Source organism: Pterocles gutturalis, unplaced genomic scaffold, assembly GCF_000699245.1.
Source record: "Pterocles gutturalis isolate BGI_N339 unplaced genomic scaffold, ASM69924v1 scaffold22078, whole genome shotgun sequence".
NCBI classification, from domain to species: domain Eukaryota; kingdom Metazoa; phylum Chordata; class Aves; order Pterocliformes; family Pteroclidae; genus Pterocles; species Pterocles gutturalis.
The window spans coordinates 32009-51976 of NW_010126199.1; the positions used below are offsets into that span (position 1 = coordinate 32009).

The window sequence follows — 19968 nt, forward strand, 5'->3', positions numbered from 1 at the left end:
ATTCTCCTTGCTCCCTTTTTTTTAATTTATCTTAAATACAGTGGTGATGGGACCAAAGAATGACTCATCTCACCTGCACTGAATTTTATAAGGCCAAAATGATGAAAATTCCTTTGTAACCAGAGAGTTCACTTAATAGCATTCTTCTTTGTTCTGTCTTTATTCAAGATGTTACTTTACAAACTAGATCTCAAAAGTTCATTTGTGCAGTATGTAGACAGAGAATCCTTTAGAAGCGCCGTTAAACTCTGTTACTTTTGACACCTGCCCATTAAGATTGTCTTTTAGCAAGATTGTTTCAGAAAAGCTTTGTGTATGTTTGTTTTCTATTCATTTTTCATGTGCTGTAGTTCTAAGTTGCAAAAGAGATGGCTGTTCCTTGTAGCAGTGATAACATCTTTTAGGCTTGTAATTCAATATTCTATTGATTCTACTTAATTATGTTTTATGTAGTGTTGGGCTAAGTTGGTTCTGCTTTGGAGAGAAGGCATAAGAGTATAAAAATTGTGCTTGAGATGGAGTGGTTGCTAGCTTTATATCTTTTTTTTTTTTTAAACATTGGCAGAAACTGCCAAGACAAATATTAAAATTGCAAAGATACCCTAGTGACCATAATAAGCATTTTTCTCAGCCTTCCTAATTTTTTTATGAAGATGAGCATAAGCTAGTTACCTGTTTGGTTTTCTCATTTTGTGACTGTGCGGTTTAGATAATGGCAGAATTACCTTTCATCATTTGAGCTCCTTGTGAATAAAGATTAATTGAACATAATGTTTTAACCTAATGCGCTCTGCCTTGTGGTTGGCTGTACACATCACCTGTTATAGTTCAGCTGACAAGCAAAAATTTGTTAAACTGCTGCTACTAGGTGGTTTTCAGGTAAATGCTTATATTTTCTGTTGGAAAAGGGCTTACTAGCTTAACACACTAGAGAGCTTTTACTTAACACATTTTCGTAAATAACATTACAATAATACAGTATATATGTGCATATTAAATGAAAATTACAACCAGCCACCCCACACTATATGTTTAGGATGGTAACTGCTTTTTGTACTTCTCATACTGACCACCAGAAGAATATTTGCTAACCATCCTTTTTCTGGAACTGGTCATCTTGTAATCTGTTCTTAGGTGTCTTTGAGCTAGACCCTTCTCAGGAGTGATTTCATTCTTGGTTCTGATATATTGGATCCTTTAACAATCCTATGGTAGGGTTTACCTAAGTATATACAGTATATACAGTATAAACATCTGAGCTAGACATCCTAGGATCTGTTTTAATGGAGACAAGAACTTTGAGGGTATAGTTCATTGGATAAATTGTTAGCTACTTTTGTATGAGATGATCTTTTTTCTCTAGATGGCTTTGAAAATGCTAACAAGATAGTAACTGACAATAAAGGGAGCTTATAGTGTCCTTTTTCAGATGTAAACCCTTACTCTTTAAAATATCAGCATTTGTTTTTTCACATGGATAATCACCTCAGTGTCTGGTGAGGTGATATCATCAGATGCTTATGATTCATCTGAGGCATCTTTAGCTGGAAATGCTTTAGTTTGTTAATGCAGCAACCAGAAATAGTCAATCTTTCATGCACTTTAGAGATGTAACTCTTGCTGTTATGTTTTGCTACCAGTTTAATGCTTCTGCCCTCTCTTTCTGTCTTTTCTGGTGTTTGTGCAGTTTGGCCATTAAGGGGCATGTTATGCAATCTTGTGCTGGCTAGTTAGTTGAGTTTATTGACTGTAGGCAGAAGTACCCTCTGAATTTTAGTTGATCCCTCAGATTTGCCTAGAGTGTGGAGTGATATGTGACCTTTGTCTTGATGTGACAAGCCAAAGTTCCATTCTTTGGACCGTGTTCCGTGAGAAATGATGCACAGAGATTTAAGAATACTTTCTTGTGGTAGACAAAACCTACAAATCAGCCAGATTCTTCAAAATCTCAATTTTGCAATGAGGGTTAATAAAGAACAGCTATATAGCTCTCTCTTCTAAAACATACACCTATTTCCACATTTAATTTCTGAAAATCTACATATATATGTATCATAGAATGGTTTGGGTTGGAAGGGGCCTTAAAGATCATCGAGTTCCAACTCCCCTGCCATGGGCAGGGACACCCTCCACTAGCCCAGGTTGCTCAAAGCCTCATCCAGCCTGGCCTTGAACCCCTCCAGGGATGGGGCATCCACAGCTTCTCTGGGCAACCTGTTCCTGTGCCTCACCACCCTCACAGTGAAAAATTTCTTCCTAATATCTAGTCTAAATCTACCCTCTTTCGGCTTAAAACTGTTACCCTTTGACCTGTCCCTACACTTCCTGATAAAGAGTGCCTCCCCATTTCCCCTTTCAGCACTGGAAGGCTGCTATAATGTCTCCCTGGAGCCTTCTCTTCTTTTCTCTTCTCTGAACAACCCCAACTCTTTCAGCCTGTCCTCGTACGGGAGGTGCTCCAGCCCTCTGATTATCTTCATGGCCCTCCTCTGGACTCGTTTGAACAGGTCCATGCTCTTGAGCCATTCTCTGCCCAGCCTGTATTTGTGCTTGGGATTGCCTTGAGCTAGGTGCAGGACCTTGCAGTTGGCCTTGTTGAACTTCATGAGGTTTGCACAGTCCCAACACTTAAGCCTGTCCAGGCTTCCTGGATGGTGTCCCAGGTCCCTCTGGATGGCATCCCTTCCCTCCAGTGTGCCAACCGCACTACACAGCTTGGTGGTGTTGTCAAATTTGCTGAGGGTGCACTCAGTCCCACTGTCCGTGTCTGTTAAACAGTGCTGGTCCCAATACCAACCCCTGCAGAACGCCCCTCATCACTGGTCTCAACTTGGACAATTACTTTAAATAGGTAATTTAATTCTTATACTGATTTGTTTAGGCTTCCCAGAACTGGCATGCAACTTTTTAGGCGTGTAGGGTAGTTTGAGGATTACCTAGTCCTAGGTGGGCCTACTTTGTAGGTTTTGGAATGAGACTTTAGTAATCCAATTCTTTTGATGACTTACAAGTTAACCACAATTACTTATTCACATTCTAAGGTATTTAAGAGCAAGTTTTTATAAGTTAAAAATAAGTAACAATTTCATACATTACTGAAAGATTTTTCCTAAGTTTTTGCTTGTGGTTTATAGCGTTTCATTCATGGTGCTAAATGTATATTGAATGTATGTGTTTCTGACATCTAGGTCATCACAAACTTAGTGAAAATGTTGAAATCTAGGGATACAAGAAGAAATTTCTGCCCACCAAATCACTGGCTTTCAGAACAAGAAAACATTAAAGCGGATAAGGTAAGAGTAATAGCCTTTTCCCACATAGCCTTGCAGGTGCCGAAGTTTCCATGGCGAAGTGTTTGATTCCTGACAGTATCAGTGATGTTGATGTTGCACAGATTTAGTGTGGTTTAAAACCTGGAGTATTGCTACTTTTCTCTAATGTAAAAGACTTTCATCTGTTAAGAAACTTTTATGTTAAATCACATTTCCAATCCATAAAATAAAAAAATTGCTCTACAGTGTGACAGAGTAAGTCATCTGCATTTATAGCAGAGGAGAATTGAATACCTGCTAGTATTTTGTTGCACTTTCTCATAGTAAAAATGCTAAATAAAAGAATTGCTCCATAGTGGGGGGAAATAAACCCTTAAAATTATCTTCCAAAATAGAAGAAAATTCAGTGGCATTTTCTTGTACTTATCTCACCTAGAAATTGCTTTCTTTTTCTTAGAGCTTTTGAAAAAAATAGCATTGTTTGAGCTTAAAGAGTGTGTATGTGTGTGCAAAAGAAAATGCTAATGAATAAGCAAGCCTTTGGATTACTGAAAACTTGGATTTTTAAGAAGCTGGTTACACCTCAGATAGACTGCTGTGCACTATTAGGTGTCTTAGTTGGAATTTTTGCACAGAATAGTTAACAGTGAACTCTTCTGTTTCTTTTTCATGATTGCACATTTTGTTGCCTTGTGTTCAACCTTTCAATTTCTCTGCATGACAGTTTTCTATAGTTCTTGGGAAATAATGCCTACACACCTTGGAGAAAGTAGTAGTAGTGGTAGTCTTAAACTGTGATGCTAACCTGATTCTTAGTATAAAGTAAACAGAATTTATTTGACATCTCAAATTCCAACTCAGCTTCTCTGGTATCTTAAATAACAGAATTTAATGTAACATTGTATGGTATTTTTAAATGCTACATAGACTTTAAATTAGATTGTTAATTTTGCAGCTCAGCTTTAAGGCACAAGTATAAGGAGGAGGGATTAGAATGAAGACAGGCATTCAGACACACATTTGGATGTGAAAATTCTATGTATTTAGTATGTAATAGTGAATTGTAATATGTAGTTAGATAATGTTTAACTATAAAATACTATTAATTTATTAGGTTACGCAGCTGTATGTGCCATCTGCTAGACATGTCTGGAGAGTCAGAAGAATGGGAAGAATAGGACCATTGCAATCTACTTTGGATGGTAAGATACTGTACATGATTTTTGCTTTACTAAATCAAAATAACAGTTTGCCCTATGCAAAGAAAATTTACCTTTTACAGAGCTCAGTTGAGTATTTTGTATAAAAGTCTTAATGATAGCCAAAAGCAAGGCAATCTTTCATAATTTTGTTTCAGAAGTTTCTTTTAAGAAATGTCTATTTGTATACATATGTGTGTGTATGTCTTTAGAATATTTAACTGACTAGAGAAGCTTTCCTCAAGCTTCTGCTGGCATTGGTGAGGGCAGATGATGAGGTGGACGAGTGATATGTGTTAAAAATTTACATATTAATATGTATAAAAGATAGTTGTGTAAGATACAAAATTAATAAAGTTGCAGAAGATGTAAAGCACTGAGGTTTTGCTTCTACTGTATATTGTAAAGAAATTTATTATATATTAAACTGTAACAAACAAGTTTTAGGTACTGTGATAAGTATTAATTGCTGTTTATAGGTATTGTCTCTAATTAGATAAGGCAGATACTGAAACCCCTTGAATTACTCAAAGTATCTGGACTTTATGGAACTTCCAGAGAAAGATGAGAGAGTTGGACCAATTTAGCAATCAGAGTAAATTTACACTAGTTAGTTCTGTCAATATACTTTCTCATGTAGACAGCCTATTCCTTTCAGCTTTTCATACTTTTGTATCTTGGCTGTTCTAGAATTTTACCTTGCTACGCTCAGGTAAAGTAATCATTAAGTCACTAATACTTGTGAAGATTTAATAATGAATTAAAAATGGGGCCTTTAAGCAGCAAAATGATTCATCTATGAAAGTCCATACTCTCTTTCAAGATGATGTAATCTGCTCGAATATCTTAGCCAGATACAGTAGATCATTTAGATAAGACCATAGCCTTTGAATGCTACCAGAGAATTGTACAGAATAAAGGGCTTTGTCCAAGGTTGAAACCTAAGGACCTCTTATTATGGTATTTTTTATGTGAATAGCTATGATGGTGTAAGTTTACTTTGATTACCTTATTAGTCTAGTTGCCAGGTAACAGCTAGTTGGTCCAGTGTAAGTACTCCTCGGAATTTTGAATCGAATATTTTTTCAGTTTAGTTTCTTTCTTTGGAAATCCCTTATTTTAGGTGATTTGTAATCTGAAATCTTAACAGCAGGCGTTAGCAAAAATTGCCAGGCTTTAGCAGGCCTGTATCCTGTACACCTTACGGACTACATCAGTAATCCCCATTGCTTCTATTGACCTGCCTGGCTCTTGACAGCTATACTGTCTTGAAGTCCTTCACTGTCAGACCTGTTCCGCATTTATTACCTCCAGATTCTCCCCCATGCTACTAATCTGCCAGTCCCTTCCCCTCATACATACAGTACCTTGAGCTCTCTCCCTTGTCTTCTGTTTCATTAGTTGTGTTGCTCTGGGCAGTTGGTGGATAAAGAATGTAGGGGCTGTGGCTGGTGTGGAGCAGCTATATGCCCTCATTTTGCTGGCTGTCAGACAAGCTGACACACTGAACAGAGCAGATGACTGAGGTCTTCTTGCTGTTTCTGCAATCAGGTCACTAAAGGAATTCTAAATGAATTGTCTATCCAGTTGAAAATTTTAACAAAACTTAGTATTTTTGAATCTTCTATGCTCTGTCAAAGTTAAAATTCAGTGAGTTAGCTCAAAAGATGTGTTGGAGACAAGATGGTGAGGAAAGAGGTGTATTCATGTAAACCTCATTTTCACATGAAATTATGCCAAAAAAGTGCAGTCAACATGAATGTGTGAAAACAAGCAGGTAACAATGTGCACATGACTTGTTTAATCCCTCTTGACTCCATATGGGTTAAAGCCAATTAGCATGAAAGTACTGCTGAATCACATATGGTCATGTTTGTTTGTGCTTTTTCATTTACTTAAATGGCAGACTCGTGAGTTCCAAATGACCTCTGTATTGATGACTCCATCCCATATTTCTCTTTAACGAAAGAAGCTGTGATGGAGAAATGCAGATAAAATTGACTAATTGACTGGAATAATTGAACAGTCGAAGTCATGTAGTAGTTTACCTTTGCTGTACATGCACTTTTTATTTAAAGTACTTTTAACCCTTAGCTTAATAGGCTGCATACATTGACTTTAATTAAAAATGTTTACTAAGTAACTAAGGGTAATCACAGATAAGCATTTTATCAGAAATTCCAAAGGCTTGTAATGTTGAAACCTGCCAAACCAAATGTAGTATAGTGATGTTTTGGGTCACGTCATGTTAAATTGGTGCTTAAAATATCCCTACTTAAAGCACTTTGATGATTCAAAAAAAAAAAAAAAAAAAGGAACATTGAAGTGATGTCCAGATGCAGGAGGGCAGCAAGATGCTAGTCACCACAAGGAGGAGCCTAAGGAAAAACTTCAGGCTGTCATCATAAACTTCCAGACTGGGTGGTAATGTGAAGCATTTACTTCCGTTTTGTATTATGGTCTATAAATAGTCTAGACTCTGGAGTCTTTTTTTCAAGAAGGTGGTTATTAAACATGAAAACGAAACAGCTAAAGAGTTGTGGGTTTTGTTTCCTCTGTACGAAACCACAGTGTCTAGTCAATGAGCAATACAATTTTTTTTTGCTTCAGTTAATTAATTTACTGTCAAATATGAGCTCAGCAGCTGAGTTTCTTCCTGGGAAGTTAGAGCAGGATTGTCACTTCTACTGTGCATCACCCCAGGTTGAGTTGTTTCCTAAAAACATCTGTTGGGTGTAAGAAGGTTCAAAGGAACTGTGTAGTAGCTTGGAAACTGCATGAGGTTGAGTCTCTCTGTTGCTGTGGCTTCTTGAGCTCTATTCTAATCTTTTTTTTCTTGAGCACGTTATATGATTTTTTGATATTCTTTTCACTGTGTCTGGAGTGACTAGGATTTAATGTGATCACTGTGACCTTGCTGTTGGAGAGAGAAAACCCATTGAAATAAATGTTGTTTTTCTGTTGGTTTAATTATATTTGGTTTGATTCCTAGTTTTTATGCCTAAAATTATTTGATTGAAAGTAGGTGTTGTAGTTGAAAGCACAGTACCTTTAAACTGTTTTAATCATTGGGATGGGAATATTCCATAGTCCTGCGATTAAAATTCTAATTACTTACAAATTCTTAATTGTCTTCTGTCATGTATTTTTTCTTAAGTGAAGAATTAACATGTTAATAACAAGAAAATTACTTTTTCTTCTGAATAAAATAAAAAATGCTAAGTACTTATTTTTTATACACATTTTGTTTTCAGTGTGTTTTCACTACTTGTATTTCAGTTGCTTGTAGAAACTAATGTTTAAAGAAAGGTAAGGCTTGGTGTGACTGTTTAGTAAATAAGCTATTTTAATGTATCGGTATTTGTACAAAGTAAATTGAGTCACTTGATACAAAAGAAACTGTTTTCAAAAATGTTCTTTCCAAAATTTTAAAACTCATTATTTCTATTTTAAGTGGGTTTGGAACCAGCACCTCTGTCTGTATCTGAAGAACGACAACTTGCAATTCTGACAGAGCTACCTTTTGTAGTTCCTTTTGAAGAAAGAGTAAAGGTACATGATTTCTGATTTAATATGCAATTGTTTTTTTAGTTTTTTGTTTTCAATAAGTGTAAAAAGAGCACTTAGCTAAGTAGAAAAAAAAACCCTACAGAAAGGATATGACAGGGCATACTGTTTTTCTTCAGAACCTGTGTCGCAACTGAACATTTGAAGTTAATGACTTTTCTTTTTTTTACTAGTTTTATTACCTTTTATAATGATTGCATTAAAATTAATTCCAAGATACACGAGAGCAATTGTATGTTTATAATAAACTGCATCCCTGATTCGATGATTGATCTACATGATTGCACCCTCTTGTAAACAGAGCACTAACTAGTTGTGTATCTGTAATAAACAGATTGCAAGGTCAAGACTGGAGACTTTTGTGCAGTGGGTGGATTTACTCAGAATGAGATGATGGATGTCCATTTTGGGAAAATAACGCCTAGAGATTAAATTTCTACATTCATAGCTGAGTAGCTGAACATTAATACAGTATGTGGTTTAAAACTTGCAAGATTCTTGTACTTTTTGACTTGCTTTTGAATGTTTTCTAGACTTTAAATATGTAATTGTTAGTTTTATTAACTATTTCAGTATGCATCGTATATTTTTTTAAAAGCTATTATTCTGTTAACCATAATTTTTTTCTAACCTGCTTTTGTTGTCAACAGTGTCAATTACTTAAAAACTGCTCCCTGAAATGTCTTGGAAACATTAAGTTGCAAGACACCATCAAGGGAATGAAGAATAGTTCCACAGGGGAAGTAAATCAGTATTTGTCAAAAAAGACAGTGACAGTTTGGGTAGAAAAGGAGTGTTTTTTCCAGGCTTCTATGAAACAGTTGTTCCAACAAAACATCTTAATACTATATGGCAATATGCACTAGGTTTACAGGGAAACAGCAGTTGGAAGTAACCTCAAGCAGAGGTCTGTATGTCACGATTTAGTCACTGTCTACAGCCTCTGGACTTATTAAAATACATGCATCTCAACATAGCTTTAAGTTTCTGGAATTCATAAGACCTTGTTCAGTTTAATCACAAAACCTGAAATCATAACAATAGTATGAGAGCTTGCAGAGAAGGATAAAGCTGTGGACTGAACTTTTATAGTTCAAAAAGGAGATCCTCTTACACTGCTTTTTGGACCAAGTATGGCCCTTCTTGTGTAATAGTGGGAGTCAGCATCCTTTTGGAGTCCTTTACTGCCACTGCAAAACAACTTGCAATATGGGAAGAAGATACTTTATCATGGTGGGTTTGGTTTTTTTTTTCTTCTGGTTGCTACCTATTATGCTGTAATTTGATGGGGTAATACAGCTCAATGCTGTTTCCCTGTGTAGGTTGTTTGGTGTGTCCTTTCATTTTCTGACGACTTCATGACATTTTTACCTTGAATTACCAGATATTAGATACTTCTGCAGGCAATTACTGAGTCCAGTGTCATGGTAGGCTCTTCAGCCTTCTGACCCTGGGGGTGCTATCCTCTTTAGCTTTAAGGCACATTGATGTGCAGCTTTCAATCTGATATATACCTGTGGGAGGTAATTAATCCAATTTGTATCAAGTGCCTTCGTTCTCACTTAAGCCATGCTTTCATCGGCTTTCCTATGATGATCTTACTTCCTGTGGTGTGTACCTCAGCCAGCATTGCTTAGTTTTCCATATGTTAGTCTGAAGTCATTGTAGATACTTCACTTATGCATTTGGATTCTTATTTTCAGGATTAACATACACATGAACGTTTGTTTATGTAGGAGTCCAGACTCTGTATCAAGAAGAATTTTGCTATGAGATACACCTCCAAGCGATTCTTTCCATCCAGTGTTGTGTAGCAATAGTTAATAAACTGTATCTAGCCATGCTTCAGGAAAGGGAATGGTGGTGAGCATGTTCTCATGCCCTGTACATAAAAAGAATGTGTCTTTGGCTGTGTGTCTTGATGTCAAGGAACTGTAGGAAAATTTGGGTAAGAAGGGACCTCTGGAGGTACTCTAGTCCACATGCTTCCTCATACTGGAAGAATTTAAGATTTGGATCAGGATGTTCAGGGACTTGTCCAGATGAGTTTTGACTATCTCCAAAGATGGAGATTTCACAAAATCTTTGTGTAACCCCTTCTAATACTTAGTCATTCTCATTATGATTTTTTTTTCTTTATGTCCCTTCAGCATTTCTCTTTCTGCAGCTTATGACTGTTCCCTTGTCATCTTGTTGTTTACCTTAGGGGAGAATCTGGCTTTGTTTACACCATAATCCTCCTGATTGGAGAGCATCTTCTCCACTGGCTGCGGTTGTCCATAGAAACAGTAGATTTCGGACCTTACTCTAGCTTTGTCTGCTGTTGTCAGATTTTCAACTTTTATTGTAAAGCTGTTGTTTTTAAACATCCCTGGTGACTCTTACTTAATCTTCTTAGTTAAGAAAGCAGTCTGTGATATTATAGGGAGATTACATCCCTTGGAAAATGCAGAAGGTTATTTGTTCAATATGGGAAAGATGCAAGAGAGGATGTGGTAAACAGACACTGCCTGGATTGAGGGTATATCGAACATTATTATACATTAGGCAACTTCCTCCCATGCGACATCTTGGCCTGGAGCACAGCTACAGTTACTCTTCAGGTGAACTTTAGCGGTTTCCTGTTCTGAAGACTTGCAAAGGGACAAGGTGAAGTTCAGTTTGTACTTCAGCTGGCATTACTTTTTTGAACTGGTATGATGCTCTGGTTCTTTGTTTAAGGTGGCAGTGCTATCCACTGTTTTGCTTTGAATTATTTGCTTGCTGCTCCTGAGAGGAGTACTGACACCTACTTTCTTGTTACTGAGAATGTTCCTAAGTGTTACAGAAATGACAAAAAATTGTTTACTAGTACTGAGGATTGCCTCTGCATGTGCAGAATACTCATGTGACTTTTCCCCTTTGTTTTGAATACTTTGCATTTCAGAACTCTGAAAGTTAGTGATTCCAGTTTCCTCTCCCTGACACAATGTCTGTACATGTGCTTCTTTATGTATAAAGAATTGTGGATGATATCTCAGCACAAAAATTTTTTTGAATGTTTGTCCCCTCTCCTTCCCTCTCCTGGGACATGGCTCTGTATTATGTTTCTGCAGCTTGATGACAGAAAGGACAAATCACTTGAAAGTGAGTGCCCTGAAGCAACTCAAAGGACAGTAAGAGTAGTGAATAACCATCTCTCATTGAATGTTTAGATCTGCACAATGACATATTTCTCTTTTCACTCACTTTAACAGATTTTTCAAAGACTGATCTATGCTGATAAACAAGAAGTTCAAGGAGATGGGCCATTTTTGGATGGAATTAATGTCACTATCAGAAGAAATTATATTTATGAAGATGCTTATGATAAACTTTCTCCTGAAAATGGTAGGTTTACAATTAAGTTACCATCAGCTTGCTTATAGCATTTAACTATTCTTACCAGGTAGTTAGGTTTTTGCTTACTTGGTTGTCAGTACACAGAGGAAGAAATAAGTGACGATCTCTTCATAAGGCCCCAAAAAGCACTAAACCAACGTTTTCCATATATAAAAGTTTTAACATTGATGCTCAGTATCTGCACAGTCTCCAGACAAAGTGTGTCTGTATGCTTGAGACTCTTTTCCCAGTCTAACTGTGTTCTATTTTCTTCCTTTGAATGGTGATGAGATAGTGGACCTATTGCAGTGCCTGTGGCTAAAAATGGCCATCTGGTATTTCCATCCAGCAGAATTTTTTTGCAGGAGAGCATTTCACTTGAATGAAGAACTATTCAAAAATAGCTTTTTGTGAAACGGGAAGTTACTATTAGATGTAGCGGCATTTGCTAATGGGAGAGTGTGAGTAAGACAGTTAGTGGTTCAGGAAAAATTCTGTTGCTACAAGATGTTGAAGATTCTTTCATGAACATCAGCTGTCCACCAATAGTGTGTGCATCTGTAGCACATGGAAGCAGTAGAACGTTTTCTTATTACTGGTTTATTACTGGTTGCTTTGCTGGGGTGCAAGTGTAGTCAGTTCAAGGCCTCAAATAAGAGCTGTGTATTTGGTTAGATCTTTGGAAGACTTCAGTGAATTGAGCAAAAACACCCTCCTTCTCTGTTGTGTATACATAGTTCAAGGACTAGATACTGCATTCTTTCTCAAGTAGCAGCATTCTATGCCACAAGCCGACCACCTACCCTCAGAACACATCCATCTTTACCATACGTTGCTCACTAGAATTACCTGACATAGCAATGAGTCCAAAGTATCAAAAATATTAAGTTCAGTTTCAAAGAATATTATTTAATGGTGTAGTTTGACAGTCAGCCTCTCTAAGGCAATGCAGTGCTTATTGACAGTTCCTTCAGACAGGACAATGTTGAACCTTGCGTTCACAATATTTTATTATAAACAGGATTTTGGAATTATTCTTGGGCCTCTTTAAAATACTTTGTAGGTTTTTTTTTTTTTCTTCCCTTGCCTAGGGTCTTTGCACTCCATCTTTCGGTGATTCTTAAAGCAAGACCCTTTGTACAAAGTGAGTTTCACATACTGAATATTCCAAAATTCAAGCCAGTAGTAGTTTTTTTTGTACAGTATTATTTACTAGTTCAATTTTTGTATAAAATTAGTGTAGATATGTTTGCATGTAGTTACATGTGTTTTTATCCAAACAAAATTCAAGCAGATAGTTGTATTTGAGTTTGTGTCTCTACTTTCTCTTCAGAACCTGACCTAAAGAAGCGCATTCGTGTTCACTTACTTAATGCACATGGTCTTGATGAAGCTGGTATTGATGGTGGTGGAATTTTCAGAGAATTTCTGAATGAACTACTTAAATCAGGATTTAACCCTAACCAGGGATTTTTTAAAACCACCAATGAGGGACTTCTTTACCCCAACCCTGCTGCACAGATGCTTGTTGGAGACTCTTATGCCCGACATTACTACTTTCTTGGAAGAATGCTTGGAAAGGTAAAAACAGTGTTGTATAATACAAAGCTCTAGCAGTACTGAAATTATTCAGTAATGTGTATTTTCTTTTTAAATCAATGTAGATGGGAAAAAATGATGATTTTTCTAGAGTTGAGGAAAAATAACTTTCAGATGTTGGATCTGAACATTGTTTTCACATATCCCCCAAATTTCTGGTTCATTTCAATAAGTTACATACCTGAGACGTACAGAGAATTTGAGATGCCCTGACTGCCAGTTGAGCAGTGTGTGCATTTCTCTACTTCTGTGTTTATCCTCTTGCTTAAAGGTAAGTTGGTTGAAGCCAATAGAACTACTCTGCTTATGGTGAGTTTTTAGCCTGGAGCTTTCTGGAATTTGACCACAGTTACATTTTCATCATTTGGAATACTTGAAATTAATATTTTCAGAAACAAACAGCTTCTACTTGTTTGAGGTGTACAATTCTTGCTAGCATTTAAAATTTGCCATGGGCATTTATTATACTTGAGACATACGCAAATTACTTTCACTTATTCTATGTAGTTTTTCATACAGTTTGAATCTTTCTTGAGTTTTAGTGCTTGATATTTTGTGGTGAATGTTCAAAGACTAATACACACTTGTTGAGCTAGATGAAAAATGAAGGGTTAAAATAAAAAAAGAGAGAAACTGTTACAAAAATTTATTACATTCAGTTTTCTTTTTTGGTCAGGTTTAGTACTGAGGCTATTCCCTCCTAAGCCGTTGAAATCATTTTTGTAAAGCTAATAATTGTGAAACAGAGTTTGGAATACAAATTCCATTTCAGAACAATTGTATTGATTGCTGCTCAGCTACCTAAAACTGAAGGTATTTGAGATGTAGAAGTCCCATTTAACTGCCTGAATTATTTTGGAGGCTAAAATCCTGCTGACTTGCAGTGAGGTTTAAACATACAGTTGGATGTCCTTTTAGTGTAGCTGGAAGCAGTTTAAGAGGATGTTGTTGGCAAACTTGAGTGGTTGAAACAGAGTGCTGTTCTTCAGAGTTTCCTGTCAAGCAATTTAGATTAAACTGCCACTTTGTAGGCAAATTCTCTGCTAATGCATCCTAGCTATTGCAATATCCAAACTTGTTAAATAATGAAAATTTCAAATCAGCCATTTCAATAAAATAGTCTTTGAAGGATGTTCCTGCTCTTAATGGCAGATGGATTCAGTACTAATACAGTAGTTTGTAATTATGACTTATTACATACCCAAGGCTTAATTTTCTTTCTGCATCTATAGATTTTTGGAGTGGGTACGTGAATACTGCTGTGGTATCATGAGGAAGTTGACTCCAGAAATGTTTGATGTTTATCTAGGAATGGGGCAGGGCATTGGGGGGAAGTCTGAAACAGTTTTTCAAAACAAGATTGTAATTCTGAATCTTTGATTTCTTATGTCAAAACAACACATTGCACTCTTTAGTTAGATTTCAAATATTAGCATAAAGACAGAAGTTGCAAAATGTGTTTTATCTCCCATAGAGTGTTAGAAGTATGGTTTTGGTTTTGTCTTTTTAAAATCAGTGGATCTATTATTTAACATTTTGAAAGCATAAATTGTTTTTGTATTTGCAGTATGTTTACATAAGGTAAGAACTGAGAGTGTTATTTAATAATTACCCCTACCCAGGTGCAGAGACACTTTTTAGTAGTGTATTCAGAGACTTGATGAATTAAGCAGAAAGATAAGGCACGACCATACTATTCAAAACCTGCCAGTATTGTGGTCTTGGTTAAGTTATTGAATATTCACTCACCCGTTTTCAAAAATGTGCCCATTTTATGCTTTGCACAGGGTTATTTGAGAGCAATAGTGGATTATTAAAAGCCCCTTTGTAAACAAAATAGATATAGTGCAAAGGAAGCAATCGGGCATCCACAGCAATTTCTTATTTGTGGAAACCACTATGTAAAGAGTGCTACCACCAAAAACTCTCACGTAAGAAGTTTCAGTGTTATCAGAAAACAAATACATTAAAATATAATAATTTATAGAAATTCTCCGTCTCTTGGAAACCATTTCATCCTAACACCCAAATGCATTTAACTTTCAGTACCTGTAGGTTTACACCTAATTCAGTTTTTCTTCTCATCAGGAAGTTTCTAACAGCTGGACATCTTCTGCGTTAATTGGTCAGTTCAGAAGTAGAAACATCTGCAAATTTAAATCTTACCTTTAAAGATGGTGTGTCTAAAAGTTTAAATTATCTTAACCCTAGATAAATTATTGACTATTTGGGGTGTACTTTTGTAGTTAGTGAAGAAACTGAAATCTAATACTAAATACACTGCATGGCTGTCCATGCAACTTGCTGATCACTGAATGAGCAAAAGGTCTTGTAGAAAGAATACTGTGTGATCGTCTAATTGCAAATGTTGTCTGAAATAATTCTTGAAAAACAAAAGCAGAAATGAGTTTGCTTAAACAACAGCTACTCAAACACTTCCAAAGTTTACATTTCTCAACTCTCAGTGACTTTACTCTGTAATGTAAATATTAATTTACCATTGCTGCCTTTTAAGCATTTTCTTTTCTCTTCTTTAAAAGTAAAAGCTCAGCTTACCATGCACAGCTCGGGTGGCAGTCTGCCACCACGGTGGGGTTTGAAACTTGAATCTTTCGGTTACCCCCACTGGAAGCATAGCAGTGACTTTGAGTTCCAGGTTTTGCTTGAGAGCTGAGGGTGTCCTGGGCTGTTGGGGACGTTCAGAGGTGTTCTAGCCCCAGATTCTCTTTGTTGTCTTCCCTGGAAAGTAAAGTCTTGTCCTATGTGGTGACCCAGAAGTATGGAAGGGACACTGTAATCCTCTTACTCTTACGGAAGGTAGGTTTGGGCTGTGGGGAGGCACCTGATTTGGTTTAACTTCCTTTCTACATCCAGTAGCTGTTCTTGTAGCACTGAAAATCTTTCCACGTGCAGACCTCCCTGCTGCAGCTTTGGCAATGTAGTGGAGTTGGCTCAGGAGAACACGGAAGTTACTATTTTGATAGGCTGCCAAAACTTCAGGCAAAGTAGCCACAGAAGGGAAGTTTGGAATCTTAAATGAGAATGTTAAATGAGGGTTTTCTTCATGTTGATTCTTGAATGGTCTGCTGCAAACCTGGGAAGAGGGAAACGCTGGTTAACCATTTCCACAGAAACAGTGATCAGCAGAACGGTGACAGATACAGAGCTAAAATCTGAACTTCACCATGTTCAGACCTAAACTCAGTCTTACATACTGTACTGGCTTTCTCCATTTCCAGTTGACATTTGCATGCAGTCGATGTTAATGTGGAAAAGGACATTCTTTGGATTTTGAGTTATTTTACGTCAAGTAGCTAATTTTTACATTAATTTACTTAAATTTCATGAAGTGTCAGCATTAGTTTAATAATATGGCAGGAAGTCCATAGAATGATTAGAAGGATAATTTTTCCTCTTCCTTTTTGACATAAACCTGCTAGTTCTTGCATATATGATGTTTTGCAATGATTGTCTTTGCACCTTTGACAAAGTTACTCTGACACTAGACATTTTCGTCTAATACACTCGGCTCTGGTTATACTGAATTCTACCATCTCCATTTCCTTTCTCTTATTCCAGCGTATTGAAGAGCATTAGTGAGACACAGATTCATGTTGCTGAAGAACATATCCACTATCTTTTAAACATAACATTAAGTCTCTTTTCTTAAGCATTAAAGTCTGCAGTCCTTGGAAGGCACTGGAATTTTCTGCAAACTTTCAGATTTGTTTTGCCAAGACTTAGCTTTCTTCTTAAATGGTTGGGAAGGCAGTATAAAGTATAAAATGTGCTGTTGTGGAGTTATTGTTGTTTTGAACTAGGTCCTTCCTTTGTGGATCCTTGATAGAAGAAGCAAGGTCTGAGCAAAAATAATGTGTTTATTTTAAATTTTAGCACTGTTTTGATGATGGATAGATGAGACAATCTAGGTTTAGTCTTTGATCATTAATATTTAATATTATATAGGCAGTCAGTAATTTGCTTGGCCTGGTGGCTATTATATTGAAGAAGGTTTAAGTTGTTTACTTTTGTATGACTTTTTATAGGTTACTATACTGATTTAAGATATAACGGACTGTTCTGTGCACATATCTAAATGTTGTTAAACATACAATCTAAAATGGATTGAATCAGTGGGAGTCTTTTCACAGCAAGATCTGCTTCAGATCCTAAACTCTTTAAGTCATTAATAAGCTTCCCATACAGTGGTAGAACCTTCAAGCAAATGTTTCTAGTAACCTATTCATGTGCCCTTTTTGTGCAAAACTTTGTAGAGAGAAAATAAAGCAAGAAAACTCTACAATGAGAAGAACTGGGTTTTGTATACTTGAATATTTGATAGGCTGGTGCGTCAAGCATTGCACTGCTACTCTTCCTCTGTTTCTCTGACTGTTGAAGGGGTTGCGGTTTTTTTGTCTTCTGATTTTTAGGCTACCTTTTCCCTTTACTTATTATCCACTTATTAAGATCCACTGTGGCTTAGCTTAAATCAGTACACTCTTAATTGATTTGTGCTGCAGCCACAATTGATACTACTAGTACCTAGAAAGGTAGGTATAGAATTAGTGATACTGATACAAAGAGGAGGTAATTTGTTTAAGCTTTTTGTTTTATTAATTTCAGTTACCCTGCACATGATTTTGTAGACTCAGCATTTTGCTTAAAAGCAAGTTAGCTGATCATTTGTCTCAGAAAATCCTGAATCATCTGAAATGGAATCAGAACATGAATTTACCATGTTTAGTGGCATGTTCGTTTAATTATACATTTACAGTGCAGAAATGTAATCCTAAGAGAGCAAAATTGATGCCTTACCAAAGTTATTTAATGATTTATGAATGTAGATGTGAACTAATCTGAATCTATTTTTGACACGGTTCTTCAGCTTGACAATTCCTTTGTGTACTGGTTCATTGAACATAACCAATTATCTTTTGATTATAAATAGCTACGTTAGTACTAACCTTGTAAATATACATCTAGCACTAAAAGACTACTGAAATGTGGTATTTTAACTCTAAATCTTTAGGAAGGAAAAGTGTGTATTGATGGATTGTGGTATTTATTGGGTCATAATGTATTTAAATTTTCTTTAATGCATATGTTAGTGATTGTTTACCGTGATAAAGTGCATAGAGGTCTCTGCAAGGAGTTCTGCGTGGAAAGAATTACCTCATGTCAGTGGTCACTCCTCAATTAAAAGTTCCATTAGCAGATGATTCCTGCTTCTGGTTTGTGTACTGATTGCATTTTATTGCCTCTAAATCAGGTTCCTAGACAGGGAATAAATAAACAGTTAGAGTGTGTGGTAATGGTATCCTGATCTTTTTTCACAGCTGGGAACACCTACATCCATTTCAATCAATTAGGTTTGGAATATTTACTGAAATTCTTTATTCTATTTGAACTGTCTTCAAAAATGACTAGTTTCACTGGTATTAAAATACAGATTTATCTTAGAAGCATAACCAGAGGTTAGTTACATAGCAGTAAATGTTTCAGTTTTTCAGAAGATTAGAACTTAAATAAGGACGAGGTGTCTTCCTTTTATCTTCAGTTTTTACTAAGTTATGTTTAAATTTGAGAGAAGTAAAATCTATTGAGCCTTTACTGGAACTTCAGTAATGAATGATAACTGTCAGTTATCCAGTGCATCCACAGGTACCTCTAATCTTTCCCTCTCTTGTCCCTCAAACCCCCTGAGATGATACTGATAGCAATTTATATCGCATACATCATATAAGGTAGAGATAATTGTTTCTATTAAAACAGAAGTAAAGTACCAAGCTGATGAAATGGCAATTTTCTGCAAGTACCAACATTTCTGAAGCACTCTATTTTGGTATAAAAAGTATTGTAATAAAATAAAATATGTCCTAAATTCTTTGAATAGAAATACTAGCATGACTTTCCATTTCTAAATTAAAAACTAGCTCAAGGTAATTAGACTTGGTGTGCTCCAATGGAGTCTCTGGAAGCGGATCCCTGCGTTTTTTTGGTAATGTGTTCCTGAGCCAGTCATGAGTTGTTTTGTGCTTATCACACACCTGCAATCCACTTCAGGTGTTTACATTGACTGCAGCAAATTTGACAGGCAGACTCTTTGCATCTGAGTCTTGTTACCCCAAATCTCTGGAACTTCTGTGAACTTGTACTTACTGACATTCAAATTCCCAGTGAGTCGGAAATCAGAAGTAAAACCAATTTACAAAAGGCTTTATTTTTTTCTGGGGAAAAAAATAAATCTTAGTATACTAGCACTTCAGCAAAGGTTGTTAATAAAGCTCTCTCGGTAGCCTGATTACAGGCATCTAGCTGTGGAATTTTGGACTCCTTTTCTAAAAGGCAGAAAAGGCATCCATTATTTGAACTAAAAGTGCACTCTGAATTTTTGCAGTCATATAGGAGGATCATATACCAGATTTTCCATTGCTGCCATGATATGAATGCATCTAGATGTCTCCACTATTGTGAAGCGCAGAGAACTGCCAAACAGTGACTTAAAGCAACCAGGTAGCAGACATGTTGCATTGTGGCACACACCTGATAGAATTAGTTTTATTTATCATATTGGCTTTAAGAACAATATAAATTTGGTTTTGCTCACTTTAAAGCACATTATTAAGCATATCTTTGAGAAATTATTTTATCTTAAAATTTCTGAAAGCTAGCTTTAAAAATGTTTTGAAAATACGTGTCAGTTTTAATGTAACGTATTTTTAGTTTTATCTTTTTCATTAGGGTAGAAAAGGCTCTGCTGGCCTCAAAGGCTTTGTGAGTGTGATGAGATATTTCTAGGATATAAATAATAAGGTAGAAGGAAGTTCTAATGGTTTTGCTATTTTTCTATCATTTTTATTAATGGTTCTGTACAGCTTTGAAGATCTATTGCACTCTGTAAGTGCTAAGTATTATTTAATAGGAACTGTTTCAAATGACTGAAATAGAAAGGGTTGTGGTCTTGGGGGCTG

General features: G+C 36.2%; 1 protein-coding gene across 1 annotated transcript in view; it reads left to right on the forward strand.

The window, feature by feature from the left end:
* UBE3C (ubiquitin protein ligase E3C) overlaps positions 1-19968 on the forward strand; it is a 74384-nt gene that overhangs the window by 31965 nt on the left and 22451 nt on the right. Inside the window, exons 14-18 of the mRNA XM_010078903.1 lie at positions 3189-3293; positions 4387-4474; positions 7926-8023; positions 11275-11407; positions 12732-12979. Coding sequence (XP_010077205.1) covers positions 3189-3293; positions 4387-4474; positions 7926-8023; positions 11275-11407; positions 12732-12979 — 672 coding nt within the window. The remainder of the gene's footprint in view (positions 1-3188; positions 3294-4386; positions 4475-7925; positions 8024-11274; positions 11408-12731; positions 12980-19968) is intronic.